The 27738-nt window shown below is 37.4% G+C and overlaps 1 protein-coding gene across 49 annotated transcripts in view; it reads left to right on the forward strand.

The window, feature by feature from the left end:
* PTPRD (protein tyrosine phosphatase receptor type D) overlaps positions 1-26334 on the forward strand; it is a 2308694-nt gene extending 2282360 nt beyond the window's left edge. For all 49 annotated transcript variants that reach the window (XM_046022098.1, XM_046022091.1, XM_046022095.1 and 46 more), the window contains 7 exons: positions 11338-11623; positions 12049-12227; positions 13056-13182; positions 14404-14529; positions 17716-17870; positions 20819-20954; positions 22662-26334. In XM_046022098.1, coding sequence (XP_045878054.1) covers positions 11338-11623; positions 12049-12227; positions 13056-13182; positions 14404-14529; positions 17716-17870; positions 20819-20954; positions 22662-22730 — 1078 coding nt within the window. In that variant the 3' untranslated portion in view covers positions 22731-26334. The remainder of the gene's footprint in view (positions 1-11337; positions 11624-12048; positions 12228-13055; positions 13183-14403; positions 14530-17715; positions 17871-20818; positions 20955-22661) is intronic.
* The last annotated feature ends 1404 nt before the right edge of the window (positions 26335-27738 follow it).

Below are 27738 nucleotides of genomic sequence, written 5' to 3' on the forward strand. Positions count from 1 at the left end.
AAAATAAAATAAAATAATGAAATGAAATTTAATCTAAAAAATTGAGCACTTCAACTAAGGTAAAAGTATCCCTTTACAACACCAAAACCAACACCAGTCTCCACTAAGAGGTAACTTTTGTAATAATTTGTATATCTTTGCAGATAGAGTTCTATCCATCAACACGTATGCATATAAAAATATGTAATCTTGTTGTAGGGTCTTTTTAAAAAATAAGAATGGCATCATGATGTGCCTATTGGTCTGCAACATAGTTAGGTGGGCTAAACAGTGTCTGGGACAATTTCTTTTTGTTAACATGTGGATTTACCTCCATCTTTTTACTGGTATTCCTGGTATTTATATATTATAATTTAACTGTTTCCTTAGTCATAGTAATTGTTTTACATAATTAACTTATTATTTCAAATAATGTTGCAATGAAAATCCCTTCCTAAGATTCTCTTAGGAAGAATATGTGTACATATGCCTCAGTGACAGATTTCTATAAATAGAGGCGCTGTGTCAAAGAATATATGCACTTGAAATTTTTTTTTTTTTTTTTTTATTCATTTACTTGACAGACAGAGATCACAAATAGACAGAGAGGCAGGCGGAGAGAGAGGAAGGGAAGCAGGCTCCATGCTGAGCAGAGAGCCCGATGTGGGGCTCGATCCCAGGACCCTGAGATCATGACCTGAGCCGAAGGCAGAAGCCTTAACCCACTGAGCCACCCAGGCGCCCCTGCACTTGAAATTTTAATGAACACAAAAATTGCCCCCTTCAACAACTATAAAACCTAGGCTTTTAGTCTGTGTTTAATAGCATGGAAAAAATTAATTGACAATTTGTCCAAAATATTTAATTTTTATTTTATAATATATAAAAGTAAATCAAGCAGATGAACATTTATGTCAAAGGAATTGGCATAATTTCTCTGGTCATTCAAGGTAAAAGAGATGCCAGAGGATGTGATACAAAACTACTTCTGGGTCAGTTTTTTGTAGAAAGTGCTAAATACTCTGGAGTTTCCCAGTATAGTTGAATATGAAGTTAAATGTTAATTTTTAACTAATAAATGAAGGAAGAGTTTTACAAGGACAGCCGTATCAAAATCACATCACAGTTATAGCAGGACAGTCGTCTGACTAATCTTGCAAACATCCGTCATAAAACTCAATCCATTCTCTCATAGGTGTCCTTTCTTGTGTTTTTGCAGTTGGTAAATGCCATTTTTTTTGCAGTCAAACTGTAATATCCAATCTAATTATGAGCTGATATATTTACAAAATGCTCACCAAGATTTCTGGTTCATATTTTACTGACTTTGCATCTAACTAAATGATCTGTAAAATCTCCTAATTCTATTGTCTTTTTTTTTTTTTTTTTTTTTTGCCAGATCATTGAAGTATCAGTAAAGGGCCAGCATTAACACTCCACCAGATTAATCAGAAAAGCCAACTTTTAAGCACATCCCCAGAATGATTTTAGTACAAAACAGCCCCCTTATGCCTCTTAATGTTTTCCTTTTGCACATTACTACCGTATCGCATCACGGGACATTAAGCATATTTCAACTCATGGGACTAACTCAATCATGTTTTTAGAAATTGAAAACAAATGTTGTAACTGGATGAATGATAATATTGAAGTAATAACAATTTCCTAGTAGGCGTACTTGCCCAATGGGTTGCATAGTCTTTCAGCTTATAAATACTGGAATGTCTATTGCTGACTGAAACCGTTGTTGTTGTTGTTGCTATTGTTTTTAAGGCAAAATTTTGTCAATAATTTGGTTTGCTTTGGTGGCATCATTGTCCTCACTGGAAGGTAGCTCAGAAAGTTGGATTTACTTCAGGGGATACAGGAACCAACCTGATGCTAGACTTGATTTAACAGTGTTGTCCTCTTCCCTTTTTGCAGAAATGTTCTGTAACATAATAAATGTACTGAATTGTACTGGCCTCAGCTTGAAGCACGGGGTTATGCACTTTTTTTTTTTTTTAAGATATTTAGAAAAATCTGTCTCTATGCTTGGCAACTACTCCGACAGAAAACAGATAAAAATAAGGGTGGTTTATCAGTTTTGCTGTTCTTATCATGTTTCAGGTTGAAGGCTGTTGAAATGATGAAAAACAAACAGCACTAAATAGGGTTCCGTCATTATTGCTGCTATGGGGAGCTGAGTTTTTCAGGATCAAAGAAAAATGCATTTGCTTTTAGAACTACAATCCTTCATTTTGAGAGGTGCACTGCGCTCAGATACTGATGGGTGAAAAATAGAGCAAATTGGAGAAGGAAGTAAAAATACGTGCTGTTGTGGAAACGTGGAAATTCAAACAAAAGCAGGCTGGTGTACTTCTAAAAGCTCTGAATTTTCAGCGTTCAGTTTCTTAAGAAAAAAGTGGTGCCTGAGGTTTGTTATTTCTGAGCAACTGGAGCAGAGCCTAAACACAGGTTGCTTCCATCTCATCAAATTTTTAAGAACTCCCTTTATTTCTGTAAACATGTATCAAAGTAGTATTCCCACACCAGGGGACTTTGAGGAATGTTCCTGTGTATGTTATTGATCCAAAAGAAACAAATTTATATTTTTAAACTTATATTTTAAAAAATTTACAACTCAAGTTGAAGACTTCCTATTTCCCTGGCATGGAAATTGCCATGAAAAATTGTCAAACACAGTAGAGGCAAGGAAGCTGTTGCTCTTCCCTCAAGGAGATTGTTAATTGACATAAAAATAATAATGAGAAAACAGATATGAGGTAAGGCAGTTGCTGATAGAGAAGTATACATTTCCACAAAGATTCAAGGAGGAGTAAACCAGGAGATAGTCTTGGTCAAGGATATGGCATGTGAGAGGAGTCTTGAAGGAAAGTAGATATCAACACGTAGACCTGATACAGAGGAGGAAGGGCCTGCATAAACAAAGACCCAGAGCTAAGAAAGCTTTAAATATGTTTTAATTAGCCTGGAGCTGGGGAAATCCATGACTCTTATAATGAAAGTATTGCCGGGGTTTTAACGCAGTTTTAACTAGGTAAAAGCAAATAAACATCCTCAGGTAGACAAAGTATCAGGAGTAATACTATCCATGCATATTTTACATAAAACATTATTCAAAGACATATTCCAGCAAACAGATAGATGTATCAGAGAAAAAAAAAAAAAAACAACAACAACTCAAGAGCTGGTGATGCTTTATCCCGCAAATACTTACTGAGTGCCTACCATGTGCTGAGACATCATTGCGATGGTAAGTGAAATGAACAGAAGATTCTATCATCATGGAGATTACAGTTTAGCAGGAGAATTGGGTACTAAATACTCCTATGAGTAAATATATAATTATAAATTTCAACAACTGTTGTGAGGTACATGTCTATTGTGCTGGCAAAGCACTTATAAAGAATTTCAGTTGATTTAAATTGATACCTGTTATGGACGGAATTGTGTCCCCTCAAAATTCACATGTTGAAGTCCTTACCCTCCCTCCCCCAGTGTAACTGTATTTGGAGATAGAGCTCTCTCTCTCTCTGCCCATGCACAGGGAAACACCACGACAAGACACAACTAAAAGGTTGCTATCTTAAGCCAAGAGGAGAGGTCTCACCAGAAACCAACCCTGATGGCAACTTAATCTTAGACTTCTGGCCTCCTAAACTTACAGAAAATAAATTTCTGTTGTTTAAGGCATCCAGCCCTAGAGGACACACACAATATCTAAAGGACAAAGAACGGTTTATTGATTGAAAAAGGAAAAGATTTCTAGGAGAGAATATCCCAAGAAAAGGCCCTGGCACGGAAAATAGCATAACCTATTTGAGTAACTAAATGAAAGTGAGGATGGCTGAAAGGCAGCGTGAGAAAAAAGGGCAGATAGCACATATTTATTTTCCATTTTAAGTGTTGTTTATAAGGGGCACCGGGTGGCTCAGTGGGTTAAAGCCTCTACCTTCAGCTCAGGTCATGATCCCAGGGTCCTGGGATCGAGCCACGCATCAGGCTCTTTGCTCAGCAGGGAGCCTGCTTCCCCCTCTCTCTCTCCCTGCCTCTCTGCCTACTTGTGATCTCTCTGTCAAATAAATAATTAAAATATATTTTTTAAAAAAGTGTGTTTTAAACATTTTTATTAAAGGTATAACTATTAACAGTAATTCTCTAAAATAACTGTTTTACTTATAATTAGTTCCCTGATGTCTCTTCTTATTCTTATAAAGATACCAGTCTAACTGGGTAAGAGCTTCACCATTATGATCTTATTTAACCTTAATTACCTCCCTGAGAACCCTATCACTAAATATAGTCACGTTGAGGGGTAAGGCTTCAACATATGGATTTTGAGAGAACACAATTCAGTCTATAACAGGTATCAGTTTAAATGACATTTCCTCAAAAGTACTCAGCCAGCATGAAGTATATTTTACCTCATAGCAGTGGTTGGGGATTTAAAATTACCTACTTATTCATATGATTACTTACTATCTAATTCTCCTGCTAAACTGTAATCTCCAAGGATTCTGTTGGTTTTGCTCACCACTTCCATGAAATCTTAGCACATGGTAGGCACTCAGTAAATATTTGTGGGTTAAATATTTGAGTCTTACAAGAGTATGTGGATGGAAAAACAAAGTAAGGAATACTTTCTGCCTGTCCCCTGGCTGGTGGGCATGGATGAATCAGGACAGCCAGTGTGTGCTAGTAATGTATAACAACCAGCTCTGTGAGCTGAAAACAAGTTTTTGCTAGTTTCCTTGGTGTAAGTCCTCCCACCATATCTGATTTCAAGATAAATATGTGACATCACTGAATGCAAAAATTGGGAGAGATGTTCAGTAGTACACCATTATATAATAGTTTCAGCTCAAGAGCATAAATGAAAAGTACTTAAGCACTGTGTTTTAGTATACCTTTATTTTAAATATATTTAATTAGCAAAATTTCTGAGAATTTAACGATTGGCTTTTCCAACTCCAGCACACCATTGATGAATATTTGAATAAAATTTGTAGAGGTTGAAAGCACAGGAATTTATAATTTATTATCACGCAGGGCAGGAGGGAAAAACAATCCAAACTGATTCTTAAATTTTAGACCTGAATAGTAAGGAAAGAGAGAGAGGGAAGAGCAGATTTGAGCAGAGAAGATGCTGATTAATCTTGGAATCTATTTTTTTTAATTTATTTATTTTTTTCAGCGTAACAGTATTCATTGTTTTTGCACAACACCCAGTGCTCCATGCAATACGTGCCCTCCCTATTACCCACCACCTGTTCCCCCAACCTCCCACCCCCGACCCTTCAAAACCCTCAGGTTGTTTTTCAGAGTCCATAGACTCTTATGGTTTGCCTCCCCTTCCAATTTTTTTTTTTATAAACATATAATGTATTTTTATCCCCAGGGGTACAGGTCTGTGAATTGCCAGGTTTACACACTTCACAGCACTCACGATAGCACATACCCTCCCCAATGTCCATAACCCCTCCCCCTCTCCCAACCCCACCTCCCCCCAGCAACCCCCAGTTTGTTTTGTGAGATTAAGAGTCATTTATGGTTTGTCTCCCTCCCAATCCCATCTTGTTTCATTTATTCTTCTCCTATCCCCCTAACACCCATGTTGCATCTCCATGTCCTCATATCAGGGAGATCATATGACAGTTGTCTTTCTCCGATTGACTTATTTCACTAAGCATGATACCCTCTAGTTCCATCCACGTCGTCGCAAATGGCAAGATTTCATTTGTTTTGATGGCTGCATAGTATTCCATTGTGTATATATACCACCTCTTCTTTATCCATTCATCTGTTGATGGACATCTAGGTTCTTTCCATAGTCTGGCTATTGTAGACATTGCTGCTATAAACATTCGGGTACACGTGCCCCTTCGGATCACTATGTTTGTATCTTTAGGGTAAATACCCAGTAGTGCAATTGCTGGGTCATAATTCCTATTCTCCTGAAACTGTTCCAAAAAATAGAAATAGAAGGAAAACTTCCAAACTCATTTTATGAGGCCAGCATCACTTTGATCCCAAAACCAGACAAGGATCCCGCCAAAAAAGAGAACTACAGACCAATATCCTTGATGAACACAGATGCAAAAATTCTCACCAAAATACTAGCCAATAGGATTCAACAGTACATTAAAAGGATTATTCACCACGATCAAGTGGGATTTATTCCAGGGCTGCAGGGTTGGTTCAACATCTGCAAATCAATCAATGTGATAGAACACATTAATAAAAGAAAGAACAAGAACCATATGATACTCTCCATAGATGCTGAAAAATCATTTGACAAAGTACAGCATCCCTTCCTGATCAAAACTCTTCAAAGTGTAGGGATAGAGGGCACATACCTCAATATTATCAAAGCCATCTATGAAAATCCCACCGCAAATATCATTCTCAATGGAGAAAAACTGAAATCTTTTCCGCTAAGGTCAGGAACACGACAGGGATGTCCATTATCACCACTGCTATTCAACATAGTACTAGAAGTCCTAGCCTCAGCAATCAGACAACAAAAAGAAATTAAAGGCATCCAAATTGGCAAAGAAGAAGTCAAACTATCACTCTTTGCAGATGATATGATACTATATATGGAAAACCCAAAAGACTCCCCTCCAAAACTGCTAGAACTTGTACAGGAATTCAATAAAGTGTCAGGATATGGAATCTATTTATTTTTAGAGAAACTTGAGGACAACTTGAAATATAGGTCTCCACTTATGCTCAGAGAAAGGTCTATCGCTTTAGGAATCTTTTTTTTTTTTTTTTTAAGATTATTGTTGAATCATGAGGGGGAATCAGAGAAAGGAGGACAGAACTTTGGGGACATTATCTACATTTTGAAAGCTGGCTGAGGTGTGTGAATTAGAACAAAAGACACAAATGGAAAAATCCAAAGCATGAGGATAATCAGTACAGACATTAAACAGAAAAAACATGGCTCACCAAGACACAATCTAAAGGGATGCTGGTAGGTTTCTGAAGATGGCTTTTAGAGTTTGGTCTTGGTTTCCAACTTGCTAGAAATTCTACCCCCATTCCATGTGAATCACAGTCCCTTTTGGCTCAATTCACGGGCTGTATGTTCTGCATGGTTTTGTACTGAGGGTCCCTATTTTCCTACTTTCAACCACAAGGGAAGTATCTGCTGTATCCCATATTCAGTGGCACAGAAACCAAGGGAAAAAAAGCTTTTCAAGGAACTTGCATTCGGGATTATTGAACACTGCTAAAAGAGTGTTCTAGAAGGGTGGGCCACAAGAAAGGTGCTTTTCTGTTTTGTTTTGTTTTTCTTTTTCTTTTTCTTTTTCTTTTTTTTTCCTCATCCAACTGGCAGAAAACAATAGGAAGCAAAAATAGTGCCATGGAATGTGGTGCTAAAGTTTAGCACCGCACAGCCTCCATTTGTGTCCCTTTTTGGCCATTTATCATTAGCTAGAGCACTGGAGGGCAGCTTCCAAATGTTACAACTCATAGAAGGGAAAAGGGAACTGACAGACCTTTGCTGAATGCCTCCCGGGAACCAAGCACTATGGTGGGAAGGAGCTTTACTGCCATATCGTTGACCATGACAATATATGGGAAAGCAGAAAGTTCTTCCAGTGTAACGTATTATTTATTGGAAATGGGAGGATAGAGGGAAGAACAGCTTGAGGGGGTAGATTAAAGCAAGATTTTGAAAGCCTAATCTCAAACAATCCTGCAGTGATTCTATCATAATTTTCTCAGCATCCAACACTACCTATGCCTTTTGTCAGCTTCAGAGGTAGAATTTTAAGATGCAGTTTGTACCTACAAAGTAACTGTTTCTTCCTTTATGTTTGGAAAACACTCTGTATGGTTAATTCAGCCTTAAGACTTAAAGACTATCACGATTTAAAAAAAACAGGAAAACAAGGAAGAAGTTAAAAGTGATTTTTCTCAAATACCCCCAGCTGTTGATATCTGGAAAAAGTACCTTTTTACTTCCAGCTAAGAGACACCTCTAACATTTAAAACCCCTAAGAACTCTTCCTCCTAAAGAAGAGGTAACGCATAAGTTAAAAGGGTCAGCTCCTTCCTTATCTTACATATAAGATTGGGCAGTTAATAGTATTTTGAATTTTGGAGAGAAAGAAATGGGTTTTGCTTAAGGCATACCCTATCTTCTTTCTTTTCTCTCTACAGTTTGTAATTTAGACTCAGGCATATATTTTATTTTTTTCTCTCATTACCACCATGAAGAGGTTGCTACTGTTTGAAACTAGTCATTCCTATTAATTTTCCAAGACACTGTGATATCATTCTCTCTGAATATAGACTATGCTTCATCCAGACATTTGAGAGTGGTCCTTGATGCGCATTTTGGGGAAATATCCTGCCATCATCTAGAACTGACCTAATATTTAGGGCTCAGTTATAAGGCTTATGGAATGGTTTCCACTATAAAGAACTGCATGAAGCTGTATCCAGTTAGAAACAATGCACAATTAGGGTGAAAACAACTAAGAAAAACAATACAGAAAAGGAGAAAAAGGTACTACTCATACCTCCTCAAGGTAGGAGGTTACTTCCCTTCTCCAGATTCTGTCTTACTCTGTTTCTTTTAATTGCACTGTGATGGCAGATCAGAAGACCAAGACACGGAGGCCACTCAAAGCATTTTCCGGTCTCCCGACCCAGCACCGTGGAGCAGTCTTCAGGCATTCTCGGCACAGTTCTGAGCTTTTGTCAAATTTCACTAGCTAAAGAGTCCTGCTTCCTCAGTGGGCTTACTGAACATGGATGGCTGCTCATTACATAAGAGCTCTGATGCCAATCCTGACTTATTTTCTTATTTTACAAACATTATTGAGCACCGACTGCATGCTTGGTGCAAGGTACACAAAGGTAATAGAAAATGTAGTTTCTGAAATGCACCATGATTTGTGGGCAGCAGACCCGCCAGGTTAATTAATCATGTGATGTAACTGAGACGGTACTGGGGTGATATTTGACACTGTACTTAAGTCATCAGGAACAGAGGATGATTAATCCTGCCTGGGGCAGGGGAGGAAGTAGGGGGATGGAGAATGACAGCAAAAATTCACCCTCTCATAGGTTTATTAGTAGAACAAACTAGATAAAATGGGACTTTGTGGACCTCTCTAATCGTGGGCTAAAAAATAGTTCTGTCACTTCAAAGACTGTGTCTCATTGGGCTTTTGCATTACATCTCAATGGCATATCACTTTGTGGAAGCTAGATTTGATCTGTACTGCTCAGTGGTTAAATGAAGGTATTATTTGTTACAAAATGCTTACTTAACCACCTTGTGGCCACTTGGCACTAGATAATTCCACTTCAGTTGTGTAAGGCACCCTAGTGCTCACTAAACTCATTCATTCAGACTTCTGGTACATTCCTTGTTCACGTGCCTCACTAGGCCAATGGAAAGTTTCTCATGTAACTCCCAGAGCCAACAGTCTGACTGCAAAAGCCATTGTTTCTCTTTTCTATTCTAGCCTCCTCAGTTGCCCTGTCCTTCCTACCCTCCGAGTCGTGGTTCAAATGCCACATCATCCACAGAACTGATACCTCCTTAGTCTCTCTCTCTCTCTTTTTTGTCTTTTAATATAAATGTTTAAGTAACTTTTATCTCATTGACAGATGCTAAGCTCTTAAAGGCATGATGTAAGTCATCTTTAATGTTGTATTCCCTATGCTACTTAACAAAGTGCCGTTCATTGAATAAAAAGAAGGATGGGGGCTCCTGGGTTGCTCAGTGGGTTAAAGCCTCTGCTTTCAGCTCAGGTCATGATCTCAGGGTCCTGGGATCAAGCCCCGCATCGGGCTCTCTGCTCCACGAGGAGCCTGCTTCCTCCTCTCTCTGCCTGCCTCTCTGCCTACTTGTGATTTCTGTCTGTCAAATAAATAAATAAATTCTAAAAAAAAAGAGAGAGAGAGAGAAAAAGACATGTCAGTGGACAGATGGATAAATAAATAACCACACAGATACACAAATGACAGGAAACAGTGGCATGTAGCTAATGAAGGAAACTGTTGCTTACTGTCTGTGGTGGTGATGTATACCTATTCCTGTTGACTACATGTTTCCCAGCCAGGTAAATATCCATGGTCAAGAGGAGAAAAATAGGGTGCCTGGGTGGCTCAGTGGGTTAAAGCCTCTGCCTTCAGCTCAGGTCATGATCTCAGGGTCCTGGGATCAAGCCCCGCATCGGGCTCCCTGCTCACTGGGGAACCTGCTTCCCTCCCTCTCTCTCTGCCTGTCTCTCTGCCTGCTTGTGATCTCTATCAAATAAATAAATAAAATCTTTAAAAGAAAAAAAAAGGAGGAGAAAAATATGTTGGATTCAACCATACTTGACATATAAACAGACTCACTCTAAAGAGTTTGATAAGAGACAAACAAGGCTTACATACAGATTTAAGAAAACAGATGTGTTATTTTGTCAGTATTCTTTTCAACACTTGAGGAAATTCCAGTGTTTCAACCACCTGACTCTGTAATCCAGTTCAGTAAATTAGATTGTCTCTTGGACCAGCAGATCTTGTCTTTGGGTTTTGCTCACTCTCTCACCTTCTCTTCTTTGAATTGATTTCCACCAACTGGAAAATGACCCATAAGTCCCAAAATAATGGAGTTTAAAAAATACCTCAGAGGATCTTCAGTAACAAAGACTAAGGTTTTTAGTTTCCCACACAGAATACTTGAATTTTACCTGGAGTTTCAAAATACATTCGACTCTGGAGGAGAAGGGGGTAAAAACAGAAAGCACACCTACTCTCTAGTGATTATATTTTTAGTAGGAATTTATTTTCATTGAAAATACCCTGCACCTTTTTTAGCGTGTAACATTTTAATATTTGAATTATCTATTTCCCACTAAGTTGATTTTAAAACTTACTTGCTGGGTTTTAGAATATGAAATGTTTCAGATTGAGTGATTTTCTAATTTTTATTTCACAAATTGAAGTGAAATAGATAGAGAAGTTTTACAAAAAAATAAAGCCTAATTAGATCTTAACCAATTTTTAAAATATCTTCTAATATAAACAACTTAAGTGTTTGTGTTTTTTAACAGTTTCAAAATAATGTCTACTTGTATTATATGATCAAGAACCACAATATTTATGGATTTAATTTTTTACATTTTGAAACCAAATTAATTTTACTTGGTATTTGATTCCCTATCTTCTGGTTATAGTGACTTGATAATACTTTTTACTTTAGAGTGCTCCAAAATAATCCCAACAGATAGTTGAAAAGAATTAATCCCACTTAGTGAGAATTGAAATAATTTTTTTATGTTTTGGTGTTCTGATAGATTTATTTAGACTTCTCTTTTCTCTTTGTTTTCCTTGTAGTGCGGGAGTTGGCCGGACTGGTTGTTTCATCGTAATAGATGCCATGTTAGAAAGAATAAAGCACGAAAAAACTGTAGATATTTATGGCCATGTAACTTTAATGAGAGCCCAGAGGAATTACATGGTTCAAACAGAAGACCAGTACATCTTTATCCATGATGCACTGTTAGAAGCAGTGACTTGTGGAAATACCGAAGTGCCAGCTAGAAACTTGTATGCCTACATTCAGAAGCTGACACAAATAGAAGCAGGAGAGAATGTCACAGGAATGGAGCTTGAATTTAAGGTATGATATTGGATGTGATGTGGTAATTCAGGAGCAAGTCATTCTGGGATTGTGTTTGAGTTGTGGCTTCACTTTCTTAACCTTTCAAATTCTGAAGTTACAAGATTCACTTGACCTTCTCAAGTGTCTGACTATAAAACACTTTCTTCCTCTTTCCCTTTTCTGTTCTTTGCTTCCTAACAATATCTAGAGCTCTTTTGTACCCTAATTTAAATGGAGAGATCCTACTCTCAGAACGTATTTAAAAATTTGGTAAACTATATGGAATCATTAGGTAGAAGTGAAAAGCAGTGCAATTTGAAGAGTCCTTTGCTTTAAAGTAAACATAAGCTTTATGTCTAAAGAGGAAATCTTGAATACGTTGCATCTAACCATAGGCTAAAATTACCTTTGTCAGATTTTTTTTCTTTTCTTCTATTCAACAGCGTCTAGCCAGCTCTAAAGCTCACACCTCAAGATTCATCAGTGCCAATCTTCCATGTAATAAATTCAAAAATCGCCTTGTTAATATTATGCCATATGAATCTACGAGGGTATGCCTGCAGCCTATCAGAGGGGTAGAAGGATCTGATTACATCAATGCCAGTTTTATTGATGGATACAGGTATATACTCTTGCTCCCCTGACAGTCCGAAGCTTTGATATTTACATGTGCCCTAGTTTCACAGTCAGAATGAATTTCATCTCAATTCAAAGCATCTTTTTTCTGCATAGGTCAGCATTCAGACCCTTGGTATTTGTTTTTTATTATTTTTGGTAGGAGTAAGAAGCAGTCATGGAATCTTTAATCTGGCCTTTTGCACTCTTCCTTCAGAAATCAATGGGTTATAGGGGCGCCTAGGTGGCTCAGTTGGTTAAAGCCTCTGCCTTTGGCTCAGGTCATGATCTCAGGGTCCTGGGATCAAGCCCCACATCAGGCTCTCTGCTCAGCGGTGAGCCTGCTTCCCCCTCTTTCTCTCTACCTGTTTCTCTGCCTACTTGTGATCTCTGTCTGTCAAATAAATAAGTAAAATCTCAAAAAAAATAAAAAGAAATTATTGGGTTGTGGAAGGAGTTAATGAAGAAGCTGTTTTACACCATATTTCATAATTTTAATAGATTGTGTAAAGTCGTATCTATAAAATTAAACCACACCTCTGTTTCTTAAATGACTTGTATGATATATGAAACTGAGCTATTAGGGTTGCACTAAAATTTAAATAATAATGATAAAGACATACATCATAATATTAACAAAGCAATTCCTTTTGCAGAGCCCCCAAAATGTATTAAATATTCTCATTTGTTTACACAATCTTAATGGACATTTCCTGTAATTGCCCTGATAGTATGTTTTTAGTTTTCATTACTGGGTGATGTTTATGTACCAAATGTGAACCTTTGCATGTTCTCTGATTACTTTAACATGCTACTTTTATTCTCTGTAATACAGACAACAGAAAGCCTACATTGCTACCCAGGGGCCCTTGGCAGAGACCACCGAAGACTTCTGGCGGATGCTCTGGGAACACAATTCCACCATTGTTGTGATGCTCACCAAGTTGCGTGAGATGGGCAGAGTAAGTGTCTTCTCATAAGACATTTACTCCATGAAGAAATTATGATTTAATCTTAATAACCTAGGGGCCAGCATCATTTCTTAGAAATGTAGAGTTCTCCAGACATTTTATGGACCATTCATTACTCTTTTGTTGGTTTTTAACTTGCAAAGCTACATCAAGTTCATTAATTTGTGTGTTTTGAAGAAAAAGCTGGTATTTTGTTTCCAGTGTGACATGATCACAGGAGCAAAGAAGCAGATGTCCCTGTTTGACATCGGTCCCAACTCTCAGCATAGTCTTTTTTCCTTCCACTCTGGACAAGCTGGAGTTTCATGAGCAAATGTGCCATCATTTCTGTGTGTGAATAAACTTGACTTTCTTTCACTTGTGAAGCAAATTCTTACCTGCCCACCCTTCACCCCATATTGAATAGTGTGTTAGAAAGTTACATAGTTTTTCCAAGGATATAATCTGGTCATCTCAGATCTACTTTTTGAAAGTGATTATTCTGAAAAATACATAAAATAGTATTAGAGATACCTAAGGACTTACCACTTAAATTCAATAGATGTAAGCATTTTATTCTATTTGTTTAAGATATTTTCTTTCTCTCTTCCTTGCATAAATGTGGAAATGGGTCTAAAACTCCTCATTTAAAGTGAAGAGAGCAACAAATGCCAAACTAGGAAAGTAACCTGACTATTCTGAATATTCATAGTTGATTCTCTGCTTTAGCCTGATCATTAATACTTCTTGGGCTCCAGTTTCCTCAGCGGACAAGGGAGACTGGACCAGATCAATATAGAGGTTTCCTTCCTCACTCATGCTTGATGGTCCTATTCATTCCATAACACAGTGACGCAAGTCTGCTCTGGTGGTGCACTGCATGATTGATAGGGCCAGCATTATATCCAGAATACTTGAATACTTAGTATTCGGAGAACTTGTAGGTATGAAGACACGTGCCCTATCAAAGCATTTAATTCAATTGATGTGTATTAATAAGCTACTGTATGCCGGTACTGTGCTTGATGCCATGAGCAAATATTAAACCATATGATTTTCCTATTCTCAAGGAACTTTTGGTTTCAAAGAGAAAATTGTATCACATGCAATTGGAGTGGCCTTGAATTTTGAACTTTCATTGAGAGAAAGAAATTAAATATATAGATTGATAGATGATAGATGAAAATTTATTGGTACTTTATATAGTTTGACATTAATCTTCTCTCCTTTTAGGAGAAATGTCACCAATACTGGCCAGCAGAACGATCTGCAAGATACCAGTACTTTGTTGTAGATCCCATGGCTGAATACAACATGCCACAGTATATCCTAAGAGAATTCAAGGTCACAGATGCCAGGGTAAGCTGACCAATCTTAAATTCTTAACCATTAGCTGAAAAGCTTTGGGAGAAATATTTGCCAAGTGATCATATTGTCAAAGTGAAAAGAAATAACTGATCTTGGAGGACTGTTTTGTTTTTTAATATAAGAATAACTTTTCCTCTGTCTGGCAAATGTTCTCACAAACCCAGGGTTGGCTTCCATTCAAAAATAACATCTGGCAGCCCAACTTTGGGGATATACTTGGTAAGTGTGTGTCCTGGGAAGCATTTACTGATTGGTTGGCTATGCTTACATACACTATCTCAGCTCATTCTCTTTGTAGCTTTTTGACTTCTTCATTACTTGAGGCTGTAAATATGTTGTTGTTTTGCAAAGCCCTTTAGGTCATGTGGGCTTGGAGGTTAATTTGGTATGATTTTAAAACTGCCGAGCAAATGGCATTCTTTAGAAGACTCTGACAAGCTTTGCACATTCTAATTTGATTCCTGGCATGGTTTATTCCTCAGTGTGCTAATGTGTCTGTCCATGAGAGCTGTGCACCCATGACCCTTGTTGGCTAATTTTCATTCTGCATTTCTTATCTAGATTGCTGAGTCCAAGGTTCAGCCCTGATGTAAGATGTTCTATGCATAAACTTTAATATCCTTGCCTTTGGCCACTTTCAAACCAGATTACAAACACATCTTAGCACAGAGTGGGGTCAGTCAAAGCCCTGCTTTGTTTTTGGAACTGTCACAGTAGGTGGTTTGAATAAAACTTCAGGACAGAGATATTTACTTGATCCATTGTTTTTTCTGGAAAGGAGCTTTTCCAACCAATATGCATGTTTAGAGATTGTCTGCTAATCCCCAAATCCATGCCCTGGCTGTTGCCCTAAAGTGAAAGAGAAAATGGTTAGCAGGCTGGTTGGCCCAGGTGATAGACCTGTTAATCCCAGAAAGTCTGAGATCTTAACTACTCTGAAGGTGACTGTACTCAAGGCAGCAGTTAAGTCTGCTGGGCTTGTTTTTGAGTTGCCCAAGTAGGCATACCTTTATGACCCACCCCGTTGTTTAAAAAAAAAAAAAAAGTGTCCTTTCAGAATTTGAAGATAGATATATGAGTGAAAAATCTTCAGTACATTCCAAGCAAACTCACCAACCATTTCTGATGGTAAAGACTAGGGACCAGGCTCTGCAAATAGCAGATACACCTTCTTTACTACTCCTCACTTGCCCAAATTAAATCTGATCCCCAAAATCAAAAGAAATATTGAAGTAAGAACCTGTTCATATTCTTTCTATTAAAAAAAGGCCCCCTGTGATTTTTATAATTTTCCTAGCTGCCATCGCATTTGCTGTTTGTATACCTAGTGTGTTTCTAATCTGAACTTTCCAGTTCCAAGTTGGTGCTTGGAACACAGTTTTGTTAAACAGGTAACCTTTAAGTGGAGTTAGCTGGTCTTTCCTCTAAATAGGAAAGGTTTGTGCACATGACCTCTTCTTGCTGCTAAAAGCAACTGTGGTCAGAAATGAAATCTCTGGGATATTTGGAGGAGGACAAATCTGTTTAGCCAGCCTTTGGTTTCCTCCTTGTGCTTTCCAGACCTTTTCCAGAAACAGAGGGAAGTAAATCATGCTTCCATGGTAACCATCCATAAGTTAATAATGGGGTCAAGCAGTTATTTTCATATTTCTGAGTATTCTCACCAACTTAATGTGATCTTCCTGCTTTATCAAATGATGCCGTCAGGAATATGCCCTGTTCCTGTGGAAACCACAAGGCCAGTTGATATGTGCCCACCTCGAGCTAAGCCATCCCAACTCTCAATATGACTGAATGGAAGAGATTGGGTCTTTGTCTACTGGGGAACACACACACCCATATCCAAAAGGCCTTTAAAGGGGAAAGAGGTGTTACAAAAATGGAAAGTAGAAACAAGTTGAAGTCTTAACTGAGAGCAGGGCCTCTTCAAACAGGATTGGTCTCTCCAAGCTTGGAATTTGAATTCTTTTCCCCTCAGTGGATTCAGAGAAGAAAGTTGGTGGGCATAATTGTTATTCTTATTTCTGAAAATAGAGGGTCCTTTCTGCTTTTGTTGTGCTTCTGAAAACACTGTTCTAGAAGGAATCAGAAGCACATTAGTAGCTCCTTCTCAAACCATTTATACTTCATGAGTCTGAGCACTTCTGCCTAATCACATTAGAAAAGACTCCTCTTCTATCCAGCTTGTGCTCTTTCCACTGTTCAGTCTACCTGCTAACACCCCCCCACCATGAGTGCCTTAATTCCTGTGGTCAGCCAGAAGAGTCCTCTTTTTCAGAATAAAGTGTTTATTTGCTAATAATCTCTTTCCTCTCCTTGAGGGACGCCTCACTTCTCACTCAACAGCATAGTTGCATCGCACATTCTGTGTGCACTGCCACGGCTAGAAATTGTATGCCTCTGAGACACGTGGGGCATCCAGGTTAACAGCTACCCAGTTTGTGTCAGATCCTTTCACTGTCACTATTTGTCACTTGACAGTGCTAGAAATAAGCAAGCACAGCAGATATGAAGTTATTGTGACAATAGCAAAATCTCTGGTCTGGATGACATGCTTGGGTGCTCTTTTCAATATTAAGTTAATTGATTTCTAAAATTTTTGAAATAGAGTATAGTGGTCCACTTTGGTTTTGGTCTTTTTTTTTTTTTTCAAGATTTTATTTTATTTATCTGACAGATAGAGATCACAACTAGGGAGAGAGGCAGGCAGAGAGAGAGAGAGAGAGGAGGAAGCAGGCTCCCTGCCAAGCAGAGAGCCCGATGCGGGGCTCGATCCCAGGACCCTGGGATCATGACCTGAGCGAAAGGCAGAGGCTTTAACCCACTGAGCCACCCAGGCGCCCCCCACTTTGGTTTTGAAAGCAAATTTGGGTCTCAGAAGAATTTACTATTATGGGAACTGGATGACTCTTCAAGAACCCAGGTTTTTACTCGGGCATTGCCAGAATGAATTTGCAATTTAAATATATGTGACTGTAAACAGTGTTAATAACAGATAAGACACACGTGTCGCTAAGTTTCTAGTTAAACATGGTTTTAACTTTTTCTTACCCCACCCCCCAACTTTTTTCTTCTTTCTGGGAAAAAAAAAAATCACTCTTGCTGCTGTGGTCTGTACACTGGCTGAATCCTCCTGGCATTCTTCTTTGTGGCTGGGTATGTGGCTTCTCTCTGAAGGACGGTCAGTCCCGAACAGTGAGGCAGTTCCAGTTCACTGACTGGCCAGAACAAGGAGTGCCAAAGTCTGGAGAAGGATTTATTGACTTCATTGGCCAAGTTCATAAAACAAAAGAGCAGTTTGGCCAAGATGGACCCATTTCAGTCCATTGCAGGTGAGTGAAGAATCAAGAATGATGAGTTTCCATTTGTGATTAATGTGCTAATAACTTTGATAATGTGCATTGTTGTCTGTTCACTGTCAGTATTTGCTAATTGGAGTGAATCTGCATAATTGATATTTCATTCTCAGAAATACATTGTAAAATCTTAAGCAAGGACTCATTTCTCTTTCTTTCCATAAAACGAAAATAACCAGAGGTAAAATTTTTATCCCCAAATTTTACTTCTTGAAAAAAAGACCGAACTGCCCAGTTTACCTGAACAGGAATTGTCGGTACATCTGCTGGCGAAAATTTGTTCAGTTAATCATGTCTTACTTGTTTTATTTCCATGGCATTAGACTCATAACTGTCTTTCTGTATCTATCTCCTGTGTTTGTCTTTTTAGGAAAACATAAATAGTTATCCAGCCTTAATGACAATACTAATTCTTGCCAGTCAGTAAATGATTAGAATGGTACCTTGGTCAAAATTGCAATTTACCTGAAAATTGTTGCTATATCAGAAAATGAAGCACCTTCAAGTTAATTATTTTCAATAGTTTCCACAGCATTTTATAATTCAAGTCATTGAAGTTAATAGAAACAGCAAGTAAACGGTTCAGAAAGGACACTCACCATAAATTTAGTGCTTCAGGAAGTTGTTAGGCAGAAACCTTCCAGCAAAAGGAATTCACCTAATTTTTTTTATACTAATATATTTTCAGATTCTAGCAATTTGAAGTCTCAGTTTCTACTCTCTTTGTGGTCAAAATCTTGAGAGAGTTCAACAGTTTACTTTGCTTCAAGAAAAGAAAAAGAAGCAAAGAAGGGAGGGAGGAAAAAGAAAAAGAGAGAAAGATTTCAAACTATGATTCTTAGTGAAAGGGAGACAAGCTCTCAAAATGGAAGAAACATTCAACTCGGGCTTTAAGATAGCTGAATTCTAGCCTCACTTCTGTCATCATGTAGCTCCATGACAGAATCATAGAATCTCTCTAAGATCTTTTTGAGGGCATGATGTTCCCCAGGGATGATATATTCTAATGAGCAGCAGACTTTCTTTATTCACATTTGCTTCATGTTGAGTTTGGTTACTCTAGACAACCAAAGATCATGTAGAGAACAACATACAGACTCAAATATTCAGACAAAGTAGATGGTATAGACTGGACTGAAATTACTTGGATATTCTCCTTCACTTTCCACATAATTTGCCCAAATGCTAATTCAAACTTTTCTAGAATAAACTATAACAAAGAATATATTTAATATATATGTTTAACTTTAGACATTACCATAACTGTATAACTGTGTGTTACTTCTCATTGCTTTTGCTGTCACAGAATGATTTAAATATTCCTTTAGTATATGGAGTTTAACTATATCCTTTTAAATAGACTCTGAAAGGCCTAGGCCATTCAGCAGGTGGGGAGGAAGGCAGGGAAAGGATCATAAATCACAGTGTCTTAGGAGTAAGAGAGACTTTCAAGGTTGAAAGGGACCTTCAAGGTCATCTACTCTATCTTAACAGGGAGCCTTCACTGCTCCTGGACATCCTCAGCTACAGTGTAAAGACTACCCCTGGATTTTAAAGTCTCACTTTACATTTTGGTTTGGACTCTTTAGAAAACCCAGTTTGAGGGGCTCCTGAGTGACTCAAATGGTTAAGCGTTTGCCTCAGCTCAGGTCATGATCCCGGGGTCCGGGGATGGAGCTGGGAATCAGGCTCCCTGCCTGTTCAGTGGGGAGCCGCCTTCTCCCTTTCCTTCCACTGCTTCCCCTGCTATGCTCTCTCACTCTCTATCAAACAAATAAATAAAATCTTAAAAAAAAAAGCAAAGAAAACCAGCTTGTAAAGGGACACACTATTTATATATGCCTGTCAGCTACATCCCCAAATAAATGAATCTATCCATTTTCTACAGCCTGTACCCAAGCGTTACACATGCCATTTAATTAGGATCCAAAAATGTAGGGATTTTTCAGATTATTCACTCTTCTCCTCATTACCTAAACCTCCAGATGCTTCCCTACTTTTTAAGAGCACAAAAGCTATGAGTTAATTTTCTCCTCTTGCTACAGTGAACATTCTGGAATTATCTTAAAACAATAAAGAAAACAAACTCAAAACCTTGCTAACATGGTAGAAAGAATCCTGGTGTTTTTGCTACTGAATATCTAAAAGTAGTACATAAACTCAGTGAGGCTCAACATTTAATTAATTAATTAATTTATTTATTTATTTATTTTAAGTTAGAGACCTCTTTGAGAATCTGCTAAAGTCCTCAGTTTCAGGAGAGAGGACAAATGTATATACATTTACACAGCTTTTAAGTATAAGATATTCACAAACTCTTCTAAAGACTGAATAAGGATCACAAATCAAAAACCCATAACAGAATCTGTTTTCTCATATCAAAACGGACATCTCAATCTGAATAGTATATACACCTTATTTATTTATATGTCTATGATGAAATATCCTGCATAGATTATGACCACAAGAAGTAAATAATATACTAGAAAACTTGAAGAGACTGTGTTAATCTTCCCTTATCCGAATTATTCCATACTTCAAAAATATTAAGCAGACAAGGTCTACAATTGCAGGATCTGCATGAAGAGTACTAACCTATCCTTTATTTACCTTTCCCTGTATCTATTTATTTTGCAATATTTATGTTTCCTGCATCTTTCCAAAATGGAGTATAATCCCAATTGAAAAGCCTTTCTACTGTATTGGAGTTAATCTTCATTACTGCACAGTCATGCTCACATTTTACCATGACACGTTATTCCAACAATAGTAATTTCGTGAACCCAATACCACATTTTCCTGAACATTGCTGTGAAAGAACCTGGTGTAATACGGAAGTGGGTGCACATATGTCTACTTCCAAGTGAATGTGGTCAAGACTTTGAGTGTCACACCCAGTAACACTGTCTTTGATATTACGGCAGTGCGGGCGTTGGAAGAACTGGAGTCTTCATAACACTAAGCATTGTTTTGGAAAGAATGAGATATGAAGGAGTTGTAGATATCTTCCAGACTGTCAAAATGTTAAGAACACAACGACCAGCCATGGTACAGACAGAGGTGAGAAAAATCTCCATGTGTTTAAAACATCTCATGAACCAAATAATAGAGTTTATTAACCAGGACCTCTTAGGGCCCAGAGACTCTCAACACCAGAGCAAAATAGGGAAAAATCCTGTGGGAAAACTATCAAATTGTTCAATTTTTTGAACCTCATTTGTTCCTCTCTATATACGTGAGTGACAATTTCAAAGTCTTACTGTTGTTTTGGAAGTCATGTTAGATTATATAGCAGGTTGAACCGTGATAAATTATCACTATTTGACAACTTTATGAAGCACATTGCCTGGTACATAACAGACCCTCAGCCCATTTTACTTCTCCATTCTACTAATGGTCATTTTAAATATTTGGATCCTGGATAACCCCTAGAGAAATTAATACCCCATTTTCTACTCCAATAACTGATAATGGAATTCTCATTTTTTTAGAATAATATGAGCTTGTGATATAGCCAGTCTTCCCTATTAGACTGTTCATTTCTAAGGATAATATGAGTATTTCTGTTCCTCAAAAGGCCACCAAATTCTACATTCTGTATGTATTCCTAAATTCATTGCACACGATACCTTCCAAACTGTGATTTCAAAATAGCAAAAGCATTTGGCTTATAATACTCAAAGCATGATGTCAGCCTGACAAACTTAATGGGTGTTGGGGTGGCAGAGGGATATTGGACATTTAAAAACTCTTAACACTTATCCAAGCAGCTTACTGTGACAACATAGGAAAGCAAACTCCATTTATTTTGCATTACCATTTTTATTGTTTAAAAAAATGCACATTTAAGCAAAATAGAAACTATCTACTTTCAGCCCCATTGGCTACTGAAAATAAGTTTCTTTTATGGCAAAATTCTATTTCTTTTCTTTCTCTCCAACAATGCCCAACTTCCATTCCAGTAAGATAGTGTTCTTCCCTGTCTGAAAAAGGACATATGTCAAGTTATTTTAATATGGGCCTTTCTAGAACAGATGACTAGCAATCACAATGAATTAGGCCAAATGACATGGGTATTTTTTGATATAGACAGCCAGTCTTGGAATGCCATTTCCAGGGGATTAAAAGCTTGAAAGGCCAGAGCCCTTTGTAAGTGGCTTTATGTACCTACGGTTCCTCACCCTTGCTTGAATAGCAACATCAGAAATGGTGGTGGGTAATTCTGATTGTAGGTCGGTCAGGTCTACTATCTGATAAGATCCTTTTTTATTCAGATTCTTTTGGAAATAACCCAGAAGATAAATGAATCCAGGTTTTCCTTGGAACAGCCAGTGTCTGGATCAGCCTCTCCTTAATACTTGCAAATATGCAAAATATGCAAACTGAGGATAAGTTTCTCACAAATATTCACATAGTCGTACAAGACAACGGTGATATATTCCCATGCTCAGGGGTGGTATTATTTGGTATTACTTGGAGAACAGCTCACACTTGTCTGGAAGATAATGTTCATTCCAGCTGTTACTACTTTGAAATGAGGAGATGGTTCTAGGCAAATTGATTGGTGAAGTTAACAAACACTCCACGCGGCTTATCATTCTTGGCTCACTAAAATGGATTGATCATTGGATTGACTTAATTGATGAGAGTAGTGATTTTTCCCCCATCCAGATGTAATGTTTGTTTTTGAATATTGATTTTCATCTTTCTACTAAAGTGGACTCATGGCCCCTTTTCCTCTTTCTTCCCATGCTTGGTCTCCTGCAGGACCAGTACCAGTTCTGCTACCGAGCCGCACTGGAGTACCTGGGCAGCTTTGATCACTATGCAACGTAGAAACCCCTACCCCACTTTGGGTTCTTACTGCAGGCCCTTCAGTATCCACGGAGTCTCTTCTGAGCCATACAGGGCACTTGAGAAGTCCTTCTTAACTTCTAGCTAACTACCACTTAGTGGGACTATTACACACAAAACAAAATAAAAACAAACTCTTCTGGGTGGACCAAGAATTCACAGTTTAATGATCTAACCTGAAAAATAATAAAGAGAATCCTGACTGATGAGGCATCTGAAAGATTTTTACAGATACCTCAAGGATTCAAAATAAAGGGAAGAAGAAATCACAGCAAAGAACCACCATCAGTGCAAGATGTTTGCTGGTGCGGCTTCTCGTGACAAAACGGACTCTGCTGCGACATCGTCCCTTCCCACCATACTGCTCATAATAATATTTTAGGGAGGGATTGGGGGGAAAATGCTTAAAAAGAAAGTCCTTGATTTAGTTTTTTAGTATTGTAAAGATACTGCTGACCTGTGCTTCATTTTTAACTGTGTAAACTTTTTTTTAACAAATGTATCATTCGATAAAGTGAATTTTAAAAAAAGTTACATAACTCTTCATTTTTTATTTCAAAATTGTAGGTTTTTTTAAGCTGTAGAACTGTTATCTGTAATATCTTGCTGTAGAAATATCAAATAATTTGAAAATTTGCACATTTTTGTGCAATATTCTTAATCTACAGTATATGTCTTGTCAGATATTACTTTTACATTTCTGTTCAGTTTTGGTTGGTGAGAAAGTACCCATTCTCTTCAAATAGTCAAAGAGAACTTTGTTTTATTTTTTGTTTTTGGAATCAACAGGGAGGCGCAAAGTATAAAGTTGCTGCTAACATATATACATATATATCCATATTTTACAGGGGTGTCTATGTATATATAGACAGTGTGTCCACACAAAAGATAGATATAGCTATCATTCAGTTATTCCATGAATTTGTTTTGGGGTTTTTTAGTTGGTCTTTTTTGTTGTTGTTGTTTTTAGATAGAGAAGCTATTACAAACATCTTTTTCAATTTGTTATTAATTTTATGACATATGGGTATTTCTTAATACCATAAAATTTTAATTTTAAGGGAAATGAGGAATGCACATCAGTGATTGTCAAGCCTCACCCCCTAATTTCCTATCCAGTATCCTCCCACCCACCTACTCATATTCACAAATATCATTTTGTTAGCCAGGCTTCCAACAAAGTTCAATATTTCTAACACTCTAGTGCAATAAAAAATTATTAAATATCTAAGAGGTGTGCATGTGGGAAAGGTCAGTGCATATCCCTTTAGGAGGGGAGAATGTTGTAATATATCCGCTATCAAGTTGTTTAAAAAACAATGTATTCAATCGTATATTGTCTATAATATGTGCTATGAAATTTGCATTTATGATATGTAACAGGGGCAAAGCCAAACTCATGTTACTCTGTTCAGTCAGAAACATTTTGTGGCATACAGCACAACTGGGAAGTGCTGTACTTTGTTTTCTTTTGGTTTTAGTTATGCATTTAGAGTGCCTTATAATTGATGCCTATTTTAATAGCATTTCTTTTTAGCTTTTGGTTCATATTTTCATTAGTTGTTCATTTATGTTTCTCTTCCAATTAAAGCATTATATGTTTACCACATGTACAAAAACTCTTTGAATAATATGCATTCCTAGTTTTCAACTAAGTTGGGGATGTTAGTGATTGTACCAGCCCAAAGCACTTGGATAATCAGGGCCCTTCCTTTCATGGTTGCCAACATCAGGGAAAACTACTTGCTTTATTTAGAATTCCTTCCAAATCTGTTCTGGTGCATTCAATAACTGCACAAAACTTACTTTAGTGACAAATATCATTGTCAACATTGGAATATATTTACTAATCCATTAGGATTTTTTTAAAAGGGGAAATTAAAAAAAAATCTATTTGCCAACATAATCTCAAATTTTCCAACATAATTGCTATAGGAAGCCATGGGAATTGGTATGAGTTTGCCATATCCTATATGATTTTAAAGAACCCTCAAAATATCCAAGGAACTCTTAAAGAGTTTTGGTATTGATATAATATTTTGGTTTAATTTTAGCTTCATTGGTGTCAGCATACAAGGATTTTTGTTTTCCACATTCTACCATCATTAGCAGAATGAAATCCAAGAGACCAAACACTTGCAAGCATCATATTTGAGAACTTTTGTAAAAAATAAAATAAAATAAAATAAAAAAATAAGAAAAAAAAAAAGAAAAAAGAATGCTAAAAAAAAAAAATGTATCTAGAAGGCTACCTCAGAATGAGATTCTCTAACCTACATCAGAACCAGAGAAGAATGTGCACTATGTGGCTCTGTTGTTTTCTTTTCATTTGTATCTTTTAGAGATTTATCCAAGTGCCAGATTACTGAGTGCTGTGATTTTCGTTTAGTGAAACAAAGGGTGTCAGACTTGCAGACATGCCACGTTAGACATGTAGAATTGGATGGTGTATATTACACACCAGAATAACTGGCCAATGAGCAGTTTCTCTAAAACTGCCCATTTGGCAAAGGGAAAGAGGAGAATAATCACAAGAAGAAAATTAATGGGATGCATACCATACAAACGAGGCAGAGACTATTCAGATATCTTTTTGTTTAGGCGCTGTTCCGAGAACTAACTCCTTTACTGTCATTGATGTGCATTCCACTCTGTGTTTTTCTGTACAACCATTCTAGTTTGATTTTCCCAGGTAAACATCTTTATCTACCATTACCATAAACTTTCAAGTTTCCAATTATTTTCATCATCATAACCAGTACGGTGCTATTATTTACCTATGTACGTGTAGTTATGTATAATTTTGTAATTAGTTACAATGGTAAAAAAAATCAAAATATATAAAAAGTGATTTGTACAGAACTTTATTTTAGCTCTTTTTTAAAAATGATTTGCATGGTTAGACAACGGCAAGGACAGCCAGGGGAGGGAAGGGCCTCTAGGGAACTTTGCACTTTCTATACCTTTGTACTATGCACTGCCCTATTGATTCTACACCCAATAATGTTATTACTTGAACCCATCTGTAAGAAACTCCTTCAGAAATTCATTTGTGTGTATGTAAATAACACAACATAGACACAGGAAGGGAAAAAATTCTTCAGTAACAGAGATTTTTTTTCTTTCCTGTTTATTTTTGGGTTTGCTTTGTTTTAGCCCCTCCTTTTATTTTTAATTCCCTTTTCTTTTTTCTCTTTGGGTTTTGATTTCCTTTGGGTTTATGGGTGCCCTGATACTCCAGCAGAGATCAGAAGGCTACAGATCCATCCTATCCATCTGCTATGTGGCTTTGCCATTCAAGCTTGGAGTGTCTTTACAAAGATAATAACAGTTGTGTTCTTTGCTCTCGTTTTGGATGCATAGACTGAAAAATTTAAAAAAATAACTTGTAAAATGGCTTGTTAAAAAAATACAATTACCTCTAATTAGTAGTACGCGTAAATGTTTTACAGAATGAAAGGCGTGCTTTTTATTTTCTTACTTCGTTACATTGGTGGCGAAAGAAGTCTGTATGAAAATCAGTTCTTTGCTGACACAAGTTCCATTTGTTACAAATGAATTCTAATAAAAATGTCAGTGTTATGCAGCCCTGGCCTTTGCTTTTGTCTACTCAGGCACTTCGGTTTTGAATTGACTATATATGTTCGCTTTTCTCTCTGGTTATCTGGTTAGTTCCTTTGTACTAATATTAATTCAACTTACCAAGAGGCTGTTATGTATGGTTGCCTGCCTTGAGGTGTGCACTTTTCACTGATAAGCAAACTGAGGCTTAGAAAAATACTTTGCCCAATTCACACAGGAACAAAGAAGACCTTAGTATCATGCAAACTGAAGTTCGTGGGCAATCTTCATAGAAAATGATTACATATACTTTGTAAATTTAAGTGGATTTCAGCATATAAGTATTATCATACTGAAATAACAGATATCTCTCATGCACATAAAAAGAGCTTCATAATGTTAAATTCTTAAGCTTTTTGGAATTTAATACTTGGCTTGAATTGTTTATTCAGTCATTCAGTATTAAGGGTCAGAACCGTTCTAGGCATTGGGGATGCTGCTATTGATATATGAAATGCTGCTGGTCACATGGAGACTACAGTCTAGGGAGAGAACTGGAATTAAATAAATAATTAAATTGCAGCCAAAAAGTGCTATGAAGGAAAGCAAAGGATTCATGAAGTTAGGACTTTGAATTGTGAGGGACAGTAAGTCTAACTCAATTTGGCTTATATTGAAAGGAAAGTGTTTCTTGGCTCACGTACTAAAAGATTAGGAGTAGGCTTGTACTTGAATAGAATTGCAATCATAATCATTAGGCACAGTGGCATTTGGGGCTCAGGTGATATCCTCCAGCCTGGTTTGACTTTCTTAGTGTCAGTTTTGTTTTGTTGTTGTTGTTGTTTTAAGATTTTATTTATTTATTTGACAGACAGAGATCACAAGTAGGCAGAGAGGCAGGCAGAGAGGGGTGCCTCAGCCTCCCAGCTGAGCAGAGAGGAAACAGGCTCCCAGCTGAGCAGAGAGCCTGACGTGGGACTCGATCCTAGGACCCTGAGATCATGATCTGAGCCGAAGGCAGAGGCTTAACCCACTGAGCCACCCATGCACCCCTTAGTGTCAGTTTTAAGCAAGCTTTGTGGTCTCTGGAAGCTTCACCACCAGGTAAGCAAGTAGAAGAGTTTACTTTCTCAAAAGCACAAATAGAAGTTTTTTAATGGAATGGATGCTTTTTGACCTTCAGTGATATGACTTGGATTAAGTGATGATTCCAGTTATGGATAGGAGAAGAGAATGTGCTCATTGAGTTGTCAAATCAAGGAAGGTTTAAGGTGACTGCCACCTTGCCAAATACAAATGAATATGATGGGAAAAACAACTGACTACAAGTCAACCTGTTGAATTAAGGTAAGGCAAAGCACGGGTATGTTTGGCATCATTAAAACTACTTGTTGTCATGGAAATAAGGATGAAACAGTCCATTATCCAT

The sequence above is a fragment of the Meles meles genome, chromosome 11, assembly GCF_922984935.1.
Source record: "Meles meles chromosome 11, mMelMel3.1 paternal haplotype, whole genome shotgun sequence".
In the NCBI taxonomy this organism is placed as follows: Eukaryota; Metazoa; Chordata; class Mammalia; order Carnivora; family Mustelidae; genus Meles; species Meles meles.